The 20,655-nt window shown below is 43.1% G+C and overlaps 2 protein-coding genes across 10 annotated transcripts in view; one reads left to right on the top strand and one right to left on the bottom strand.

Moving 5' to 3' along the window:
- The window catches only part of dennd6aa (DENN/MADD domain containing 6Aa), an 11,913-nt gene extending 9,400 nt beyond the window's left edge, over positions 1–2,513 (bottom strand). Inside the window, exons 1-2 of the mRNA XM_017431530.3 lie at positions 2,042–2,513; positions 633–671 (exon numbers count right to left, since the gene is read on the bottom strand). Coding sequence (XP_017287019.1) covers positions 633–671; positions 2,042–2,272 — 270 coding nt within the window. The 5' untranslated portion in view covers positions 2,273–2,513. The remainder of the gene's footprint in view (positions 1–632; positions 672–2,041) is intronic.
- A 1,966-nt stretch (positions 2,514–4,479) lies between these two features.
- Positions 4,480–20,655, top strand: part of slmapa (sarcolemma associated protein a) — a 38,321-nt gene continuing 22,145 nt past the window's right edge. For 5 of the 9 annotated variants that reach the window (XM_017431492.3, XM_037975049.1, XM_017431491.3 and 2 more), the window contains exons 1-3: positions 4,481–6,077; positions 18,650–18,797; positions 20,239–20,311. In XM_017431492.3, the coding sequence (XP_017286981.1) occupies positions 5,799–6,077; positions 18,650–18,797; positions 20,239–20,311 (500 nt within the window). In that variant the 5' untranslated portion in view covers positions 4,481–5,798. Of the gene's footprint in view, positions 6,078–18,649; positions 18,798–20,238; positions 20,312–20,655 lie in introns of all 9 variants that reach the window. The other 4 variants (XM_037975051.1, XM_037975050.1, XM_037975047.1 and 1 more) reach the window with 1 other exon arrangement.

Genomic DNA, 20,655 nt, shown 5'->3' with positions numbered 1-20,655 from the left:
TTGCTGCACTAAAATGCAGCGGATCTCATTTGTGAAAGTTCAGTTAAATGTCACTTCGAAATAAAGCTTGAAAAAGGTAAGAAATTAGATTATTTTTTCATATTTTTCAGAGAATAACTGACAACGTACGTAATTGCGGTATATCGTGATATATATCATTATCGTGATATAGAATTTTTTCCATATCGCCCAGCACTAACCACAGGTGAAGGTTGGACCGTAGACGGAGCAGGAAGTCCAGAGTTTTGTCTTTCGACTCCCACCCTCCGATCCGTTCATCCTCCCATCACTCAGAAACAAGACTCCCAGATACTTTGACTCCTCCAGGTGAGGCAGACCACCTGGCAGAACCACGTCACCTGTGGAACCTCAGACCCTGAGCTTCCCCTCGAGATCCCGTCCATGAACGCCAACAAACTGGATCGGAGACGAGGGGACGGCCCCAGAGGAGTCCAACCCGCACCGAGGACGAGCTTGACGTTCAAGAAAGTCGAGAACAAAACACGATAAAAATAATCCGCCACAGCTCATCATGTTCAGATCGGTGGCTTGAATCATAAAAACTACACAGCATGCGTTTAAAAAGGACATTATTTGTGTATTTAAACAAAACGTCCCACTCAGTAACTCACCTCTCTTTCTGACAGTTTGGAATGATGAGGATAAATTACCTGCAGGACAAATAAAAACACAAACGGTTATCACGATCAGACGCTCACCTGAAAACTCTTAAACGTCTTGGTTTTTAAAGCATTAAGGTTCATAACCGCCTCTTCCTGTTCCCCTTTTATTTATTAGAACAAACGCAGAAACTCAACAAGAAACTTTCTGCAGTTTAGATTATGGCTAAAAAGATATAAAAGCCTGATCTTTTTTATTTTATTTTAAATCAAATTCTGCTTTAACTCCATCTCTTGCAATAACTATAAATCATAAGCTACATTTGTGTTACTTTTATTAGCTATATATTTGTTGAATTTATCTTACATGTCAGGAACTGCAGGTTTGATATGTGGTATATTGTTAAATAAATAAACTTAAACTTTATGTTTTTGCATAAGAAATGGGTTGTTTTAATGTATTAGAAAAATTAACCAAATTAAAAAAGAAGTCAACTCTGGAAACAAACTGTAAATGTCCTGTTTGATTTAACACATCTGAACAAATTTAAACCAGATTTTATTTGAAATCTATTGTATTTATTAGCGGTTTTGCGTATATAAACCGTGAACTTTTAAATATTTACTTATATTGACAGAAGAATAAAAACAAAAAACTTTTTGTAGCATTAGTTTGAAAGAGAAAGAAAGAAATGTCACAAAAAACAATAACTCAAAATAAAGTAGATTTATTAATTTTGTAGAAGATAGTTAAATTTAAAACCTGCATTTTGTAACATAAACTGGTTCACCACAACAAATACATGATAATATTAATAAGAATAGTATTATTAATGCCTTATATGATGCTGAAATCAGTATTTTTATTATTTTATTAAAATGCCAGGTTTTATAAGATTAGTGTTGCTTAGTTGACAAAAGAAAGTGAAAGAAAAACATTTAAAGACTTTATGACATGAAATAAAGAACTGAAAACCTCCCATAAATTTACTGATAATCTGCTTTTAAACTTTTTCTGATGACATTGGGAGGCAGATTAATGTCAGGACTGAATAAACACTGAATGGGAGAGGAAGCTTGTTTTAGTTTCATAATATTTGGAAAAATGTTTGTTTTCTGATGAACAGAACAACAAATAACAGGTCGGTGTGGGACCAGACTAACTTCAGGAGTTGGCTTTTCAATAGATATGATAAATAATTCAACAAGTTCGAAACCTTTTCTTTCTTCTCAGCTTTTAGGTAGTTTTTATTCGATGTGAAACAAACTACTAACTGATTCACAACAATTATGAGAGGCTTCTGTATTCCTGTCCAAGACATAGTCTGAGCCCTTCAGCTGCTAATTACAACTTTAACATTGGCAGCCTCCGTAAATTAGACGCGACCCGGCTGTTTTCTGATTTTTATTTTTATTTTTACCTCCACCGCCTGCCCGAGCTCCAGGTCGAAGCCGACCACACAGATGCAGTGCAGCCAGGCGGAGAAGCGGTCCCACGGGAGCAGGAAAGCCTCCACCGGCTCCTCGTCGCCGCCGGCCCCGGGAGGGAGCGTTATCTCCTCGGCCGGGGAGACGCTGCTGGCGTCCTGGTCGTCCAGGTCCTCCGGCTCCTCGACCTGCTCCCCCACCTCCTCCGGGCCTTGGAGAGCCATGGCTACGGCCCGACACGGACGCACGGACGCTCCGGAGAATGCCAACCGTGTCCTGGGTTAGTTTATGCCCGACAATCGTCTCTTTGGCGAACGAAAACAGAGAAAAGTCGCAGGACAGAAACCAGCTACATAGCTAGCAGTTAGCATCTGAGTAGAAGCGGAGTGACGTCATGGTGAAAAACGTGCAACGTCATCGCGTATCTACGTGACTTTGCCAGCATTATTTTTAAATGAGCAATGTTTTGTCCTTTTAACTTCTTTTTTTGGAGAGATTTTTGTGTCATTTTATTAGCTCTGATCTTATTTTGTTTTAAGAAACAAATAAACATATCTTACATCTAGCTGAAACCTTATAAATTTACTTTTATTACTTGCTAAACATAATTTAAATGTCCTGCTTTGTTATGTTTTATAATAAACATAACGAGTAGCCTACTTTATAAAAGGTCCAAAACCTAAAGCAGAAGATCAGTTAAACTATAAATTTGTGCTCTTTATTTAATTTTAATTGACTCATTCAGTCCAATATGACAGTAGTTTATATTTTTGATGTTCTATTTTAACTTAATCTAAAGTGACCTGTCTGTTGTTTCCCTTCAAATCCCCAAAGCTGACTTAAGTCCCATAATTGAATGAATCTTTCCCTCAATTAAAGTCTGGATCTCAGTCTGAGTCAGGACCAAAGCAGGAAATCAGCTTTATATAAATCCTTTAATAGGCCCCTTCCCCGAGGAAACAGATGGACGAAACAACCTGAGCTCCAAATTAAAGGGGAAACACCCTCTGATCGTCCCGGCACAAAAAAATGATTTCCAGCTCCTCTAGAAGCAAAAACTAATACATGTGGTGTCTCATAGCGTGCATATCTTAGATTACCTTTTGTAGAAATTTTACAAAGAAAAAACATTTAATTTGAGCATTAAAACATGGAATAAACTGAAGCATGCACGACACAGGTTTGTGTAATTCCAGCATGAATCAATACACCAAGCAAATGTCTTAAATACGTTTAATTTATTAATGAACCAGTAATCAGATTATATCACATAATCTGAACCCGCTGACGCTGCAGACATTTAATATTCTGCAGTTAGATTGCAAAAAACATAAATAAAACAGAGTAAATGCTGAATCAGCGTTCAGACAATATGATGCTGTTAAATCAGAAATAACATTCAGGCCGAGGGGACAGGGACAGCTGGACTCCTGCTCGCTCTGCAGGAGAGCTGAGGACGCCTGCCGGGACCGGGACCAGGACCGGGACCAGGACCAGGACCAGGACACTGTAAAGCTAAAGGACCTCAGAGGGGGAAGCAGCTATAAGGTCTTCTCTGTTATTAATCAGCTTAAACCCACCAACACCTGCAAGAACGTCACACTTCTTCATTCAAATAAAGTTGGACTGTTTGAATCATTTATTTATTTATTTTTTAAATTTTTGGTCGTATATCCTGCTGAAGAATCCTTCAGCCGTTCTGTTGTCTCATCCAGAATTGATTTAGTCTCAGCTTTTTCAGCTCAGCAGAAGACAGCCGAACGTTTCTGGAGCCAGGAACAGAATTTGATCTCCTCTTATGTCGCTTCACCCCACTCCTCTTCAAGCTGCCCCACTCCTTATTAACAGGTCACCTGGTCAAAGCCCGCTAAAGGTGCCGTAAACAGTGGGGAGGTGTTACAGCCTTTAACTTCACTCCTAATTGTGTTTTAGCAAAAATATAAACAGCTATCGACAAATATTACTTAATATTTCTACGTACGGTCGTTTGAAAGGTGAAAAAAGCTAAATACAGCAGAAGAAGACAAAAATAAAGCAAGTACACTGTTTTTGAAGGAATGGAAAAAATCTCAATGTACTTCTATGTGGAAAATGTTTGTAAAAAAAAGTTTTGAAAAATACAAACGTTACAAAACCCAAACGTTAGAGCACCCATGTCCCAAATGAGCTGCAGCTGCTGATAGAGGAACGGCTAAAATAGCTGAAAGAAGTAGCAAAAAATGTAAGAAAAACAAAAAAATCACTAGGAAATGTTAGTTTGGTTTGTTACCTTATTACCTGCCTTCCTCTTTGTCTGTTTATATTTAATCTGCTCAGTTTACTTATTCCCTACACTGGATGTAATTATCTGAGTTTACGTGACTCCGGCCGTGAACGCACCACGCCTGCCTGTCTGCTCTCCGGAGGCTGTGGCCGCGGCCGTGAACGCACCACGCCTGTCTGCTCTCCAGTTTCAGTATGGCGGCCGGGACTTGCGGAGGAGGACAACTTCTTCTAGCTTCTTTCCAGGGGACCGCTGGAAGGCGGCGGCTATAACCCGAACCCACCTCAGCGAACAGGTCTCGGACTGCGGTAGACGACGACAGCGCAACCGGAGGTCGTTTCCCGGAAAGATAATCGTGTTGGTGCGATGCGCGGAGAACCGCAGTCCAGAAACTCACCAGATTTTTTTTCCGCGTCTCCCTCCGCTCTGACTGTCAGTTAGCCGGCTAGCTGCTAGTTAGCTCGCCTCCATGCTAACGCTCGCCTTCGGGGCTCCGTTGTGGCCGAACAGACGTTAGTTCCCCGGTTTTATGTGTCACTGGAGACGAGCATGGCACACCGCTTCCCTTCGGTAAGCGAACTGGTTGAGAAGGGCGCGGAGAAAACGCTTCAGGACCCGACTGGTAACTTTGTCAGCACTCGTTAGCCTAGCCCCGTTAGCCCGCTTGGTCCAACGCCAGGAAACGCTGGCCGAGACGTAGCGCTCCAATTAGCATCTTAGTTCCACAAGATAACCCGCTAATCCCCGGCTCGGTGTATCTGAAGCACTAATTCGGACACTGAATTGCTTTAGTTGGACAACATTAAGTGTTTCATAACTCAGAGGGGGGGTGTTTCTGGCTTTTCTGGGTGTCAGGTGGAGGTGGAGGGAGGGAGGGGGGTGGCAACGTCAGGTTCCCTGTATCAGGGCAACAAGGCCACTCTGATTGTCATGTCCCGAATGACAAACAGGCTGCAGATGACACTTGGTTGAGTCTTCTCCTGGCTGCTGCAGGTCGAGACATCACCGCCCGACAGCCACCCAGGCGTTAAACGAGTCGACTGATCTGCAGGTTAAACTTCTGGACCTGAAAGGACTGAACAGGATCAGGTTTTGGCGACGAAACCGGTTTCACGTACTCGGGCTGTTTGATGGACGTGAGGGGCTGCTCGCCACACCGTCAGGGCTCCGCTCAGTCATGCATGTCTTGACACACGGCACCTTGGTCTGTACATAGCGTTTTCCTGTCACACGTGAGCGTTGTTATGTAGCTCTGGTAAGGAGTCGGTGAAAAAGGAATGTCTCGTCTTTTTTATACCCGTCGGTTTGTGTTTTTGTTTTTCGTCAAACGCAGGGGAGTCATCCCGATTCAAAGCTTGGGAGCCGTGTAGTCCGGAGCGTCTACAGCGGACAATGCTCATCAGTTAGTGCCTATTAGATTACACAGCTTAAAAGGTCTGCCTGCGTACGCGGGCCATAGATATTGTAGATTATTCCTTCGTTGCGGGATGCACCAAAACCCTGCCAATCTGGATCAAGAAAACCTGTCTCTTGTGTCTGGTTGGAGTAACACACTCAAGCCAAAATCAATGCCTTCGGCGCTGGCCGTTTTCACCTGCCGACCCAACTCGCACCCATTCCAGGAGCGGCATGTGTACCTGGACGAGCCCGTCAAAATCGGCAGGTCGGTGGCTCGGTGCCGGCCGGCCCAGAACAACGCCACCTTCGACTGCAAGGTGCTGTCCAGGAATCACGCCCTTGTGTGGTTCGACCACAAGACCGGAAAGGTAAGAAGCAGCCATGAAACCTGATGAAACCGGCGAGAACTGTCACCGTCTTACCAACAAGTGTTTTATTTATGAAAACCCGTGACTGACTTGTAGACACTAATAGCTGGTGACTCGATCCCCAGATCCTCCTCTTCCTCTCGGGTCTTGGTGAAGTGTCCTTGAGTTTGTTTATGAGCTGATGTGTGATTTGAAAGGACGATTAAATGTGGTTTTGTTTAACGGGCACCATTAAGATGGTATCTAACTGCGCTGCGACTGTTTGGAGACTAGTTGGCGAACAGTATTTCCTCACACGAGTCACAGAAGCTCGCTGTGAACACGTTAAAAGAAATTAAAAATAGTGAAAATCAATCGCACAGAGTGTCACGGCCAAGAATACGATGTTCCAGCAGGCGGTGATTTTCAGAACGTGGCTCGCTGGTCTCCTGGTCAGAATTCAGTGAAACCTGCGTATTTTGAGCCATGACCTCGTCTCCGTCAGGTCCCGCCTCAGGAGTCCGGCTCCAGTCACGTTGCGTGAACTTGAACGTATGACTGACAAGAAAAACTCGATCTGTCAAGACCAACCGGACGTTTGACATTCCCCGAGATATTCAGAATCTGTTCGCAGATACGACTTCGGTCTTGTTGCCTAATTCCATTATAGTTTAACAATCGTGCTGGGGATTAAAAATAATCCCTTAAGACCTGACCCAACCTGGAAGCATGGAACCACACTTCCCATACGATGCTCCCAGTCCTAATTAATTAAAGTTAAATTACTCCGATTGGATCCTGATCATTGTCTGAAACAAAGATTTATTTATTTTATTGCAATAAAGGAAATAACCTTAAGATCCTTAAGGATTGAGGAATTATGGGAACTTTTTATCGTGTTCTATCAGAAAACCTCATGGAAAGCCCAACAGGTTTGCTCGGCTGGAGACCAGACTGATGTTTTGTTTTCCAGCTGGTGATGCAAACAAAGACGGAGGGATAGAAATGCGTCCAGGTGACGGATCGGCGCTCTTCGTTTTTGCGTTGTCTTCCGCGGTGGAAGCGCCTCGTCCGCGGCGGTTTGACAGGTTTGGCGAGCGCAGGGACTCGTTCCTCACCGGCACCGACCGGAGTCTTACTGACATCAGCTCCGTCAAACGACGAGTTCTTACTTTCAAATAACTGTAAAATAAAAAGCGCAGAAACCCCGCAGGGTCAGCTTTGTTCTCGCCCCGAACGTGTCCTGAATCTGGTCGGATTAAAGGATCCTTTCAGGGAAGTTAACAGGTTGGGTGTAAAGTTGAAATCTCTGCAGCGTGGCTCGTTTGTTTGCAGGACCGGTTAAACACGCCGAGACGACATCAGGATTACCCCGCTATGCGGCATGCAGGGGCTGTGTGTGTGTGCGCACAAAGCATAAGCTATTTATAACAACACGAGTAGCATCATCCTTTCCTCTCTTCAGGGATAAACACACACAGACAGCCCGGCACACACAAACACACACACACCTATTCCCAAGCATTTCTAACTAAACCTTCATGCGTACCTGCTCCGTCAGGCCGGTTTAAGTGGGCATTTTGAAACTTTTTGTACTGTTCTGAAAAGTAAGTCTGGGATTTTTAAACATGGCTTCTTTATGAATCCGTTAAAAGGTCGAGTCTTTGCTCCTCTGGCTGAGTGAAACCGCTCACTGATAGGTTGTAAATGATTGACGCTGCTTTATCTGAAACCCAGAGGGCAGACTTTTATACGCTCTGTAGGTGGAGGCGGCTTCACGCACACGTCGAGTCACCTACAGTTAAACTGTGGCGTGTAAATAAAAAATAAACCAGAACAGACTGATTGATTGGATAAGACACCAGCTTTAAACAGCAGCAGCAGCCCTGCTTTTCTTCCGTATAACAAATCTAATAAATATAACGTTTTAAAGCAGAACAGATTTAATAAACATGTATTTGTGAATAAGTCAGCAGCTGAGCCTCGTTCTCTTTGTGGCACGGCTGATAAATAAGTTTTTTGTCTGATTTTATGATCCCACCGGCCATCTTCAGAGAAGTGATCAATCCGCGGCTCGTTATTTATCAGGTTAGTTATCATCTGACGAGTTCACGAGGTCGGTGAAGAAATCAGCCTCGACTTCAGGAGTCCACCTGCCTGAAGTGACTGAGAGTTAAAACACGACGCCTGAAAGCTGCGTAAATGTTTAAACTGGAAGAAAAGCTGCAGAGTTTCAGCAGCTGTAGAGTCAACGCCGGCTGCCGAAGGGTGAAAATAAATCAAAACATCTCACGAGCTGCCGGACGGATTTTTATTCAACTTCGAGGAAATAATCATTTACAACCGATCCGACCCAGTTCAGCATGGCCACCGCTGCATAAAACATTTATACTTTATTAAAATGAACAGATATTTTTGCTGAGACTCGTTCACAACGTGTGCTTTAACTGTTTGTTTGTTTGCTAAACGGGTCGTAAATCACTGCATGGATTTTGACCTCCAGGAATTAATCACTGGATGATTAATGTTTGAAGTCAGTCCAGTTCAAGATGGCTGCCACAGCTAGTCCACATTAGCCAGCTCAAGAGTGCCTATAAGTCAGTCAGTTTAACAGGAAGGTTTGACCCTAACCCAAAATGGCCACAACTCTGTAAATCTTGAATTTAGATCGGAGCTTTAAATTCTGGCATGAAAGGCGGCGGGCGGTACGCGTTCCTCTGAGGAACGCCATCTTTTAATCCCCTTTCCTCGCTCTCCTCGCAGCGTGGTGCTGACCTGAGTTCAGTACCATAATTGGACGCAGGGTGAGGCTAATTCACAAATCCAGCGGGCAACGGTGATAAAACACACAACCTTCGTTTACGTAACCGGAACCTGAGAACTGCGACTTCCTCTTCCAGGGAGAAAACATTTGGTTGAATGAGTTTGCAGTTTTAGTGAGTATTAAAGGCAGCCGGCAGCCTGTTGTGCCGAACAGAGTCGGGTCTACGTTTGTTATTACTTGAATTATTCTCCATTTTGATCTGAGCTACTGCACAACCAGCGTAAAGTAAGATACCATTTCTAAAATACCTGACATGTTTACAGTTCTGTAAAGGATTTCTGTTGGCTCAGACTCAGGGTTTGGTTGGTTATGACTAAAGTAAAAAGGTTGATTCAGGAAATGCAGAACTGTAAGGACAGTTTAAGAATAAAACGACAGTCTGACTGTCGTTTTTAATCACGTTTGTTTTGCAGCTGGACTGAAATTGAAAGATTAAGGTCTTTAAGTGAAACTGGCAGAAACCTGCTGAGGCTTTAACCTGAAGAAGAAGAAGAAGAAGAAGAATGAACTGTCTGACATGAGAACAGCTGGTGAGATTAATATTTAAGAGGCCCCTGGAGAAAGTAACTCAGGATGTATTTTAAGCTCCGATCGGGTCTCTTCAGGTGGAGGAAACTATCAGCCGTCTTCAAACAGTCTGACAGGAGAACGAGATGTCATGCTTGTGTCATCTCTGGTTTCGTAATTCTTCCTTCCGCTATGATTATGAAAAAAAAAGTAATTTGAAAATAAAAGACAAGCTATAGAGAGAGCAGAGAATATGTTAAAAGTATAATAAAATGATAGGGTTTTCAATTTGAGTGTTTCAAACGACCACACTTTACTCTCCAGGTACTTTATCAGCTGATACTTTTCATTGTTTATATAGTTTTCTCTTCAAAACAAAAACGCTGAATTAGCCACGTTCCTCTCGGTGGTGAGAACGTGACATCATCGAGAGAGAAAGAATACGCTTAGTTCGGCTAAAGCTTCTCTAAAAACAATTTTAAAAAAAATACTGATTACATTTTATTTCCTCTGAATGAATCTTTTTACGACATGATCCAAAGTTCGATGTCGATGGCATCACAGTGCAGAGAAGTTGGTGAACGACTTGTCGTGTTTTGGTCTTTGCTTCATTCGTAAGAATGACTTGGAAAGGCTCCGTAGTCGTCTGTGTTGGTGTCTGTAAATGTCTTTAAATCAACCGTCCTGTGATGAGCTGCACAGTTTTTCAGATTCATGAAGCAAAAGGTTAATGGCCTGGTGGAGATCTCTGAAATATCTCTTTATTGCTTCGGTCCGATCATTCATTCATTCATCTGTCTCAGCGGTGGGCAGTCCTGGTCCTGGAGGGCCTCCATCCTGCAGGTTTTCCTTGTTCCTCTGCTCCGACACACCTGATCTGAATCAACAGGTGATTAACAGTCTTCTGCAGGACATGAAGAGGTGATTTAACTCCTGAATCAGGTGTGTTGGAGCAGGAAACAGGTAAAACATCCCCTGATCTTTTTAGTGAGCGTGCACGGTGAACCAGAACACGTGGCAGCCTGGTCCAGATCGGACTAAACTGAGCTAATTTCTGCTCCAGTCGGACGACGGTTAACAGATGAGTCAGCAACTCTCTGCTGAAAGTAAAAGGTCAAATTCTTCTATATGCTGTAATTTATCGTTTCAGCAAGAAGACGCTGCTCTGCGTTTAACAGCTGGAATATTAGAGCCGAGTTCTCCTTCATGTTTGGCCAACTCTGCAGAACTTACAGCTGAGAAACAGACCATAATAAAGTTATTTAATTAGCCTAAACCCTCTGGTTTGGACAGGAATAAATTCTGGTCACCCAGTAAAAGCCTCGACTGGTATTATTCTAAGTTTTTTAAAATATGCTAGCTAAATTTAATGACCTTTGAACTTGTCACAGGGATGTAGCTCTACCAACATTTCTGTTTTTCATTAAGTTTCTTGGACTGAAGCCGAGGAGCGTGAGGAGTTCGGTGTGTTTCTCTGATCTGTCGCTGAGCTGCGAGCGTTCAGAGAGACAGAAAAAACCCATAAAGCTCCGTTAAACTTGTCTCGTTGTGGTTCGAGCTCATCAGATTGAGTCTGAGATAACGCGGTCACCTCGGTGGCGCAGACAGATTCAGAGTCACTTTAAAGGTGGCGCTCTAACCAGCCACGCTCTTCTTTTTGTAAACTTTGCAGATTAGATGGCTGCCGCTCACACCTCTGGGTGACGATCTTCGCCCAACAGCTGCTTCATTTCCAGGATATTCTCTCAAATAGAGGCACACAGGATCACGTCATTGGTCTGTTTGTTGGGTTAAAACAAGGCGAAGCAACGTTCTCCTTTCAGTTCGAGTTATTAGACTCTTGTTGGCCTTGGGTGTGCACACCTGGACTCTGACAACAACGGTTCTCTGCTCCTCTTTAATGTGGGTTTGTCTGCACAAATGCACCGAGTATAAACGAACGTCACACCCGGGTCGGAGCGTCTTAACTTTACCTCCAAGATTTCTCTTCTTGTGCAAAAATACAGACAGTTTGAATCGATTTCTTTATTCAAAGCTGGTAGTCTGAAATCCACAGGCCACACGTTCACACAGATCTTTGATTTGGTCAGTGTGGGCCTCCAGTGTTGCATTCTGGGTAGTTGGTTTAAGATTAAAGACGGCTGGCGTCAGTATTTCACCACATCACCACAGTACAGGGACAGTTTGCCAGGACGCTCCATGTCTGTGTTTCTGGGAGGGAACAGAGGAGAACCCTGGCTTCTTTATGTCCTTCTGTTCTTTAATATGAGAACCGGCGAAGTAACTGAGAACTAGTGTGATAGACAGACAGACAGACTCTGTTATGGACAATGTAGACAATGTGTGGACAAAAACAATTAATAATTAAAATAAATAATTACTTTTCTATTAACAGAATTGTTGGGCAAATATTTCTCATTAAAAAAACAAAAAAACATAATTCTTTTAAAAATAAAATGTGCTAATAATATCATAATACAGAGGAATAAACACAGTTAAGGAGTTGTTGGTAAATTATTTTTGTCCCGTGTTTTAGAGGGGGAACCGATTATTTCAGGCGGCTGAAATATTTGGTTCCCCCCTGGTAACTTTTGCAATTTGCAGTTGCACCACAACTGCTTCCACCCACCTCGATCATCATCATCATATGGAATAACTTTTTGTCACAACATAAAATAGTGGCTGGTAAAATATTTGAGTGGCTGGTAAAAAATTTCCACCCCTGCTTCATAAACATGTTTTTGTTGCACGCTTCAATTCAAAAAGTAAAATCAAAGATCTGATTTTATTTATTAAGCGTTCAGATTTATTATTTCACCACCTTCAGCTCAAGCCTGCAGAGGTTTAGAAAATGATGAGTCATTCATGATTCAAACCCTGAAAAGTTAAGTGCAGGAACGTGAACGCCTGTTTGCCGTTCGTTACGTCACGTTCTCAGATCCCAGCAGCCTTCCAGCTCAGCTGAACATCATCCAGGTTTTCATCGGAAACGCCAAAGAGCAACTTGTGTTTTTACAAATTAGTGGCAGCAGACAGGTGAATGCTGAAAACTCATCCCGACTCTTCGGCTTCTCAACACTTCCTCGCGCAGGAAGGAGGATGCCACTGGCACCACCTGCCTTCCTGGTTTTTACGTTTCGCCGCACGACGCCCAGACCTGCGGCTCTTCATGAACAGACCTCGTGTTGAAGGATTAAACCGTCGAACGTCACTGCCTTCAGAGCAGATGAATGTAGCGGGAATGAATTTCCATAGAAAATGTGAACCTGTTTGCATCTCACAAGACTGCGGGAAGTCAAAGCCTGTTCTGGTGTCTCCTCTGTTTGTTGGTGAGGTTTGAAATGCAGGCCGAGTTCTGAGAAAGTCGGGACGTTGTGTAAAACGTTAAAGTAGAATGTTAAATGTTAAAACTGAGATATTGAACCATTTTGAAGTTAATTACAGTCAGAGGAGCGGAGATAAAAACAGCATTTAGAGGCTGAATCTGTCAGAAGGAAAGACCGGCAGAGGTTCACCTGTCTGAGAGGAACCATCCCATCATCTCCAGTTCATATCATCATCAGGAGATTTCAAGGATCTGTAGAAACCTCTGAGGTCAAAGGTCAAGGCTGGTTGTGTTCTGCTCAGGAACACTGTCTGTAAACACAGTGCACCGTCCACAGAAGCTGTTTAAAGCTCTATCAGGCAAAGAAGCAGCCAGATGTGAACAGATGTGTCTCCTCTGGACCAAAGAGGAGAACTGTTCTGAGGTCAGCCTGCCTCTCTGATGGTATGGGGGTGCATTAGTGCCTCTAGAAAGGATCTCCAGGTTTACAGCTGGAATCCTCTACAGACAGAATGGGACAACCTCCAGCAGCTGCTCTCCTCAGGTCCAGATGTTTACAGACTGATGGGAGAAGAAGAGGAGATGCTTCAGATTTTTTTCTAGAATGTTGAAACTTTGTTCCGCTGTGAATGAAATCAGAGTTTCTGAGAACAGGAAATCATTGTTTTCCCGACCTGTTTGGATTTTACAGTGTTTCCACAGTTTTAGGCTCGTTTTCGGGTTAGAAGACTCGCCTTTCTGTCTGACTGACTGAACGCTGTTCCCGTCGGTCGGCGGCGGCGAACAGCCTCATATGGAAATGGTGGCAGGAGTCCAGGCTTCAGTGATCTGGCCCCCTGCGCTGAACCGATCCGTGTACGGCCTTTTTCAGACGCGCTCTGTAAACCCGAAGCGCCGTCCCAGTTTTAAATGTCAGCATCATGCCTCACAGTCAACTCTGAATAAATATCAGGGAGTTGGACGAGCGTAGGATGAGAGCCGAAGAAGAACCTCTCACAGCGTCCTTTCAGAACCCGTTTTATATTTAACTCTGACGTTTTGACACGAGTCCTGGGCTCATTCAGAGCTCCAGTTTTGTCTAAATAAGCTGTTGACTCAAACAAAGCCTTTTCTAGAAGAAAGTCGGCCTGTTGTTGACGTTATTAAAGAAGAACTTTATGACCTTTGGTGTCAAAATGCATTGATTTGCTGCGGAGGACTCTGTTGGAGCAGATTGATAACATTAGTAAACTCACTGGTGGTAGGTCAAATCAACTTGAGACAAAACAAAATGGACTTTGTGCAGCCCAACATTCCTGCAGGGTGACACGTCCTGTCAGGTTCACGTCTTCTTCACTTTTGTCTCATTTATATCATTAACAGGTCTTAAAATGGCACCTTTTGAAAAAAGCAGCTTGTTGACAAATCACGTTTTTCTCTTAGATTATGTTGGAAATAACTCGTAACCCGAGCATAAGAGGAATTTATTAGTTTAAAAGTAAATACTGGTTCTGTAAATAACAGGTCTGGTCATAGAAGAGGATGTAAAAGTATTTAAACAGGACGTTTAATTTCAGTTTTCTGCTTGCTGTGCAGATTCTAACAGATTTCTCATGTCGTCGTTCGCTTCCTTCAGCAAAACAAACTTCGTAATGTAAAGAAATACGCTGAAAACATAATGCTGCATTGCCTGTTCTCCAGTGGGACCAATCCCAGAAAGTGAAATCTTTTCCTTTCAGTCATTTTATCGCTTCTTTCTTCACTTGACCTTCCACTTGTTTACTCAGCTCCTCCTGCAGTGATTGGGACTTCCCAGCATGGAAACATAAAGAAGATATTTAAAACTTGCATGCCTTGAAGTGGAATAAAACCAGGAGTTGTTTTATTTGCCCGAGCAGCTTTGCTTTGGGTTCAGGATGATTCTCAAACCTTTCAGAGGGAGAAATGTGTCCCGACTGGCCCCGGATTCTTCACGTGACAGATGTTTGCTCCCGATTTCTGCACCAGGATTTAGAGAGAGTTGCTCTGGTTTATTTGGCCTTTGTGTCACCCAGGACGAAGGAGGAAGCTTTCAGTTAGTTTAACAGTTTTCTGTTAAAAAAGCAAAGACTCTGCTCTTACTTTCATTCTGTTAAATAAGACATCATGCAATTATAGTCTTTTATTCATCAAAAAAAAAACCTTTGTTGCTCCTGAGTGGGAAAAGGTTCTGTAACCTGATGAAACATGTAAACAGTTTAATTTTCACTAAAGAAAACTAACAGGAATGTTTGAGTGTTATGTCAGATAGACTGAGATCATCTGATGCTGAGAAACGATGGAGCTGTTATCGTTTTGGTCAAACCCTGAAGATTACGTTGTCTGATCTCATGCAATATCGTGAGATGTTTCTGTTAATCTACGTGTTTTAAATGACTCTCAGCCACCACCGCAACAAAATGTACCTCAATATCTGTAAAACTGACTGAACTGGAGCCATTTGTGTGTCTGGTGAGGTCAGTTGGCTGTCCGTGGGTTGACTCCAGAAGTTAATCAGTTGTAGACGTACAGCTGATGGTTACTTCCTGCAGGTTTCATTAAATTCATCTACTTGTTCAGGAAATATTTTAGTAAATATCACCATCATGTTGCACTTATTTTAATAAAACCTTTAGAAATGTTTATTTTTTTTGTTTACTGAGATCCTTTCATAAATAAGAAGGAGTTCAGGACATGTCACATGGGCCGCTCCACGGTGGAGTTATTTTTAGACGTTCAGGGCAGCGGTTCCTTTGTCCGACCTACAAGTGATTCTTAGAACGTTCTGCTGATGTTTGCGTGTGTGGAGTCCCACCAAACTGGGATCATGTGTTGACCTCCTGACTGCTGAGGAGCTTGTTGTCGTTCGGCTGCCAGCTGATAGTTTGCACCGTTTTTAGAGGCTGGAGACCGTTTCAGAACAGACATGGCGTCCTTTCAGCCGACCCTGAAGAAGGAGGAGATAAGAACGCCGAGGGATCCGATACAACTCGTTATGATTTATTCATTGAGATTCAGTGCGATAAAAAACAAAGCCAAGTGTCAGTTACTGAGACTAATTATTTACTGCCTTATAAAAAATGGCCGCTCATAAACATGTCTTGTTTTGAACCTAACTCATATTTAATAATTTATACACAAAAGCTTTGGTTTAGTGCAAAATGACTAAACCTGGGCTGAGCAGGAAAATGTCTTTTCTACAATAAAGAATAAAACTCAAGTTGACTTTTTTCCTTGAATATTAGTTCACAGCTTTAAGCACATTTTCAGTGTTTGTTGCTGTTTACACCGGTGCTGCAGCAGCTCTCGCTAAAGAGAAAACAATAAATGCCGACACAACAAATATCCTTGTCTGCCACGGGTAGATTTCTAAATAAACCACAAATATCTACACGTCACCCTTGTTTGCCTTCTGTTTGTCAGGAGATGGAATTAATGCAATGCTGTGGCTAAGTCGTTAGCATTGCTTCATCACGTCTGGCTGGTAAATATTAGTATGTGTCTGTTTGAAGTTTTGTACCAACAATTCAAATGGATATAAGCTAGTATCTTCTCTACAAGTAATATTCAGTGGCCCTCTGCAGTTAGGTGGAAAAATGTGAGTTTTTACACGTCTGATCAGGTTCCAAAATGTTAGGTATAAGCTGTAAGTGACAAAATACTAGCTAAAAGTAGTAAAACACTTGCAAAACAAAATAGCAGAATGATAGCTAAAAATAGCAAAATGCTGCCTAATATTAGCAACATGATAACTAAAAATAGCATAACTCGTGTTATCAAGACCTAAATGAAGCAAATTGCTAACTAAAAAAACGAATTTGTGAGCTAAAAGTAGCAAAAAACTAGCTACAAATAGTAAACGGCTAATTAAATTTAGCAGAATGCCAGCTTTAGCTAAAATTAGCATAAGTAGTCTTAGCATTAGCGTAACTACCAATCGTGAAATTGGCATTGTTACACAGTAGCAGAATTAGCATTAGCAGGAGTAGTAATGACATTAGCAGTACTAGCATTAGCTGTAGTTGCATTAGCAGTAGCTGTAGTAGTATTAGGAGCAGTAGCATTAGCAGAAGTAGCATTAGCAGCAGCAGCAGTAGCATTAGCAGCAGCAGCAGTAGCATTAGCAGAAGTATGCTGAGGTTAATTTTAAAGAGATTAGTGTTTTTGAAGGTTTTAAAGATTTTAATGTATCCCAAATTTTATTATTTTTTTGTAAATAATGTAATTATTTAGAAACTGTTACAGACTCAGCAGCCATCGGTTGAAGAAGCTGAATGTTTTTCTTTAAATGGGTCAAACAGAACAAAATGTCCAGAAGCAGTTAGACGCCGAAGAAAGGGGCAAAGAAGCGTGAAAATGCTGCCTCAGCATTTACACTGAGCCCTGAGGAGGGTCCTGTCTACTTCCTGGATGTTATCTCTGCCTCGGTGAAGCAACACGTCAGCTGCTGGACCGAGAACGATGCCTCGAAGACAAACGACTCATAGTTTTTCAGGACTGAGACTAAACCCCGAGTCTGCTGCTCGCAGGTGGACGCTGGCGTGTTTCTGTGCGTGTGTGTGATGGTAGATACGCGTGTTGGAGCCGTACGTGAGAGATGTGCTGCAGTGTGTGTGTGTGTGTTGTTGCTGGGTGAAAAGCTCTAAACTTAGGTCCCTCCCTCCTGTCTGTGTTACCATGGGGACAGGAGGTAGCCCTGTGTGTGTTTATGTGTCATGTTATAGCCGTCATGAGATGGGAACTGGCTGCTCTTCGTCGTCCTCTCCTCGTCCTCCCGTCGTCCGTGTTCAGTCCGAGCCCGGAGAGCCGAGCGTGGAGCGCCGGGCGGACGTGCCTCGGGCTTCCAGATCCGATCGTTCGCCGCGTGCGTCCTGTCGCGTGAATTTCAGCGCTGCGTGTCGGACGCCGGATCGCGTTCTTGTACGTCGTTGCATCTGCGTTCATGTGTTCAGTTTCCTGCGTTCACTTACTTTCATTCATTCATCTTTGAATGACCTGGTGAATGTCTCTGTTGTCCTCGTGGACGTAACTGATAGAGGGGACTGTCTCCGGACGTCTGGAATATGAAACTTCAGCTGCAGGATGAAATAAAAAGTCGAAATAAATGAAGGGCGTTGTGAGAGCCGGGCTGCGTGTCGAGCGAAAAGCAGCACTTTAAAAACAAAAACACAAACTTAAAACTCAAATTATTATATTTTTTTTATTATTTCTTACTGTTCCTAAACAGGACAGATATTAAGAAACCAGCAGGTTACGGTTAAATCTGATTTCCTGTCAGGTGCTGTTTGGTTGATCTCCTGAACTATTATCACAGCTTTTATTCATAAAATAAAGATGGAAATTAAGCTGACAAAAACTGTCTATTTGTAAAGTTTATTGTTTATGTTTATAACCAGTTTATCACTGTTTGTAAAGTTGTATTTTCACCAATTAAAGCTGTAATCTGGTCATTTATAAACAGCTGTTCTCTCACGCAGTCATCAAGGTTTAGTGGTTTATCATCAGGGACGGATTGAAGATATTAATCGTTTTTCAGGAGCGCCACATCAGCAGACATTATTGCGTGACGCCGTTTGTCTGTTTTTTGGAAACAAGTCGTTAACAGCTTTCTGCTGACGAACGGGTCGGTCCAGCGGGCCTCGGCGCCATCGTGTAGCGGGCTGCTTACGCCCAGCACGCGTCCACACGTTCGCGGGAACGCCGGCGGTGTTCAGTTGAGATGCAAACGTGTCGTTTTGGGAGAGATCTGTTTTATAAGTGATGGAAAAACAATTTTAAAAGCTAACCGTTAGCCTAGCCTAGCCTGGACAGAACTTCCTGTTCGGCGTCACGGCTGACGAAAAATAACCAGACTATCCCTTTTAATGTTCTTACCATCTAGCTTGACCGCTGCAAGTCTGCGTGCTTCTCACCTGGTGTGTGTGTGTGTGTGTGTGTCAGTTCTACCTGCAGGACACTAAAAGCAGCAACGGGACGTTCATCAACAGCCAGAGGTTGAGTCGCGGCTCGGAGGAGAGTCCGCCCTGTGAGGTCCTGTCCGGTGACATCATTCAGTTCGGCGTCGATGTCACTGAGAACACACGCAAAGGTCTGTGCGCTCACACACACACACACCTGCACACAGAGCGCAGGTCCTCAGGGCGTGTCGGTGAACCGGTGGGCGTTCAACCTGCGGCGGAGCTCGTTGATCCAGGACAGAACGCAGGTTCTTCCTGGTTCCTGCGAGGATCATTGTTCCTTTTATTAGAGCTTTCCTCCTCTTTTTACCTCCCTGTATGTTCTAATTTAACATCTTTTCTTCTTTTATTGATTTTTGAGGGGATATTTATGTGTTAATTGAAGATATACTTGATTGTACTTGGACAGAATGTGTTTTTGAACTTTAAACTCTTGAAAATGCAATTTTAAAGTAAAAATAATGAAACAAATTGAAAAACTTAAGAGAATACATTTGATTTATTGAGAATTACATTAAACCAAGTCGGTTAAACACAAATTGAAACTATTTAATTGATTCTGCTGCCAAAAACACTGATTAAATTCTGATAAAATAGTAATTTTAGTGTCATCTTGTGTTTACTGTACAAGCTATGAAAGAGTTGAACTGATTTAACTCTCACCAGCTACATTTAATTAAAGTTCCTCCAAGCTTCAAGTTCTAATTTAGAAGAATAGTTGTACTTTTTAAATAAAAGTTGATGTTAGCTGCTTAATCAGCCAGTTATTCTGGTTCATTATCAAACGTCTAACAGGGTTTTTATTGGTGGTGATGTTTATTTATCCGGATAAAAATAAATGGTTGTTGTTCCCACAAACATGAAGTCATCCTAACGGTGATCAGTTCCTCCTGAAATGACAGATTCCTCCTCCAGGCCGGGGTCATCTTTGTTTTTAAGGATTAAAATGAATCCCAGGCAGCTGTCTTTGCCTGGTTAATGGGTGAGAAGTTCAGGGGATGACTCCGTTAAAACTGCTGCGAGGACATCAGTAGACTTTAAACTGGGACATGTAGCTTCAAAAATTAAAATCTCGAAGCATCCTTCTGAGCAGAATCTACAAGTCTCTGCTCCTGCGCTGCCGATTTAATCGCCATGAAGGGCAGAATCCAAATTTAGGGCCCACTAATGGTAGTTAATGGGAGAAGAGCAGTGGAGCGGCTGACAGACATGAATGAACACATGAGAACAAAAAGAAGAGAGACATTCCTCTGCCTCCATCTGTGCCAGGTTATTAAAGGTATAAATATACCCCCGGTTACAGCGCAGCCATTGTCTTTAGGCTGGTGACGAGCGGCAGCCGCCCCTCCTCAGAAAACAACATCTGCTGAAAGCAGAGGAGAAAGTCATACACCCTCACGGCACAAAAACCATAATTACAGCAAGTCTGAGAACTTTCAAAGCGTCTCAACAAGCAGAAACCTGCGTCTCTGCGAGGCCCAGCTTTCCTTTGTGACTCTCCACATTCGATGAGTCTAACATGACGGCCTCCGTTAAATGATCACTAACGTGTTTATTTATTTGTGTCTTTAGTCACACATGGCTGCATCGTGTCAACAATCAAACTCTTCCTGCCTGATGGGATGGAGGCCCGCCGCCGAAGCGAGTAAGCACCGTTTATCTTTAACTCGCAGCTCCCTGGTTACTCGGAGCGATGCGTCCTGCTTTCGCTCGGTTGTTGTAACCCACAGACTCATATCTGCTCGAACAGTGGCGCTCAGAGGGCGAGCGGTGAAAAAAACGGACGGGTTTGAGATTTACGGCTGCGGAGGTCGGGTGTCAGCGAAGTAAACGAGCGTTTGAGTTCAGTCAAATGAGCCGAAGCAGCTTCCTACTGTCTGTCTGTCTGTCTGTCTTTGTCTGTCTGTCTTTGTGTCTGTCTGTCTGTCTGTCTGTCTGTCTGTGTGTCTGTCTGTCTGTCTGTCTGTCTGTGTGTGTGTCTGTCTGTCT

This window comes from Kryptolebias marmoratus, linkage group LG4, assembly GCF_001649575.2.
Source record: "Kryptolebias marmoratus isolate JLee-2015 linkage group LG4, ASM164957v2, whole genome shotgun sequence".
Lineage (NCBI taxonomy): Eukaryota > Metazoa > Chordata > Actinopteri > Cyprinodontiformes > Rivulidae > Kryptolebias > Kryptolebias marmoratus.
This window is presented reverse-complemented; position numbering and strand designations above follow the sequence as displayed.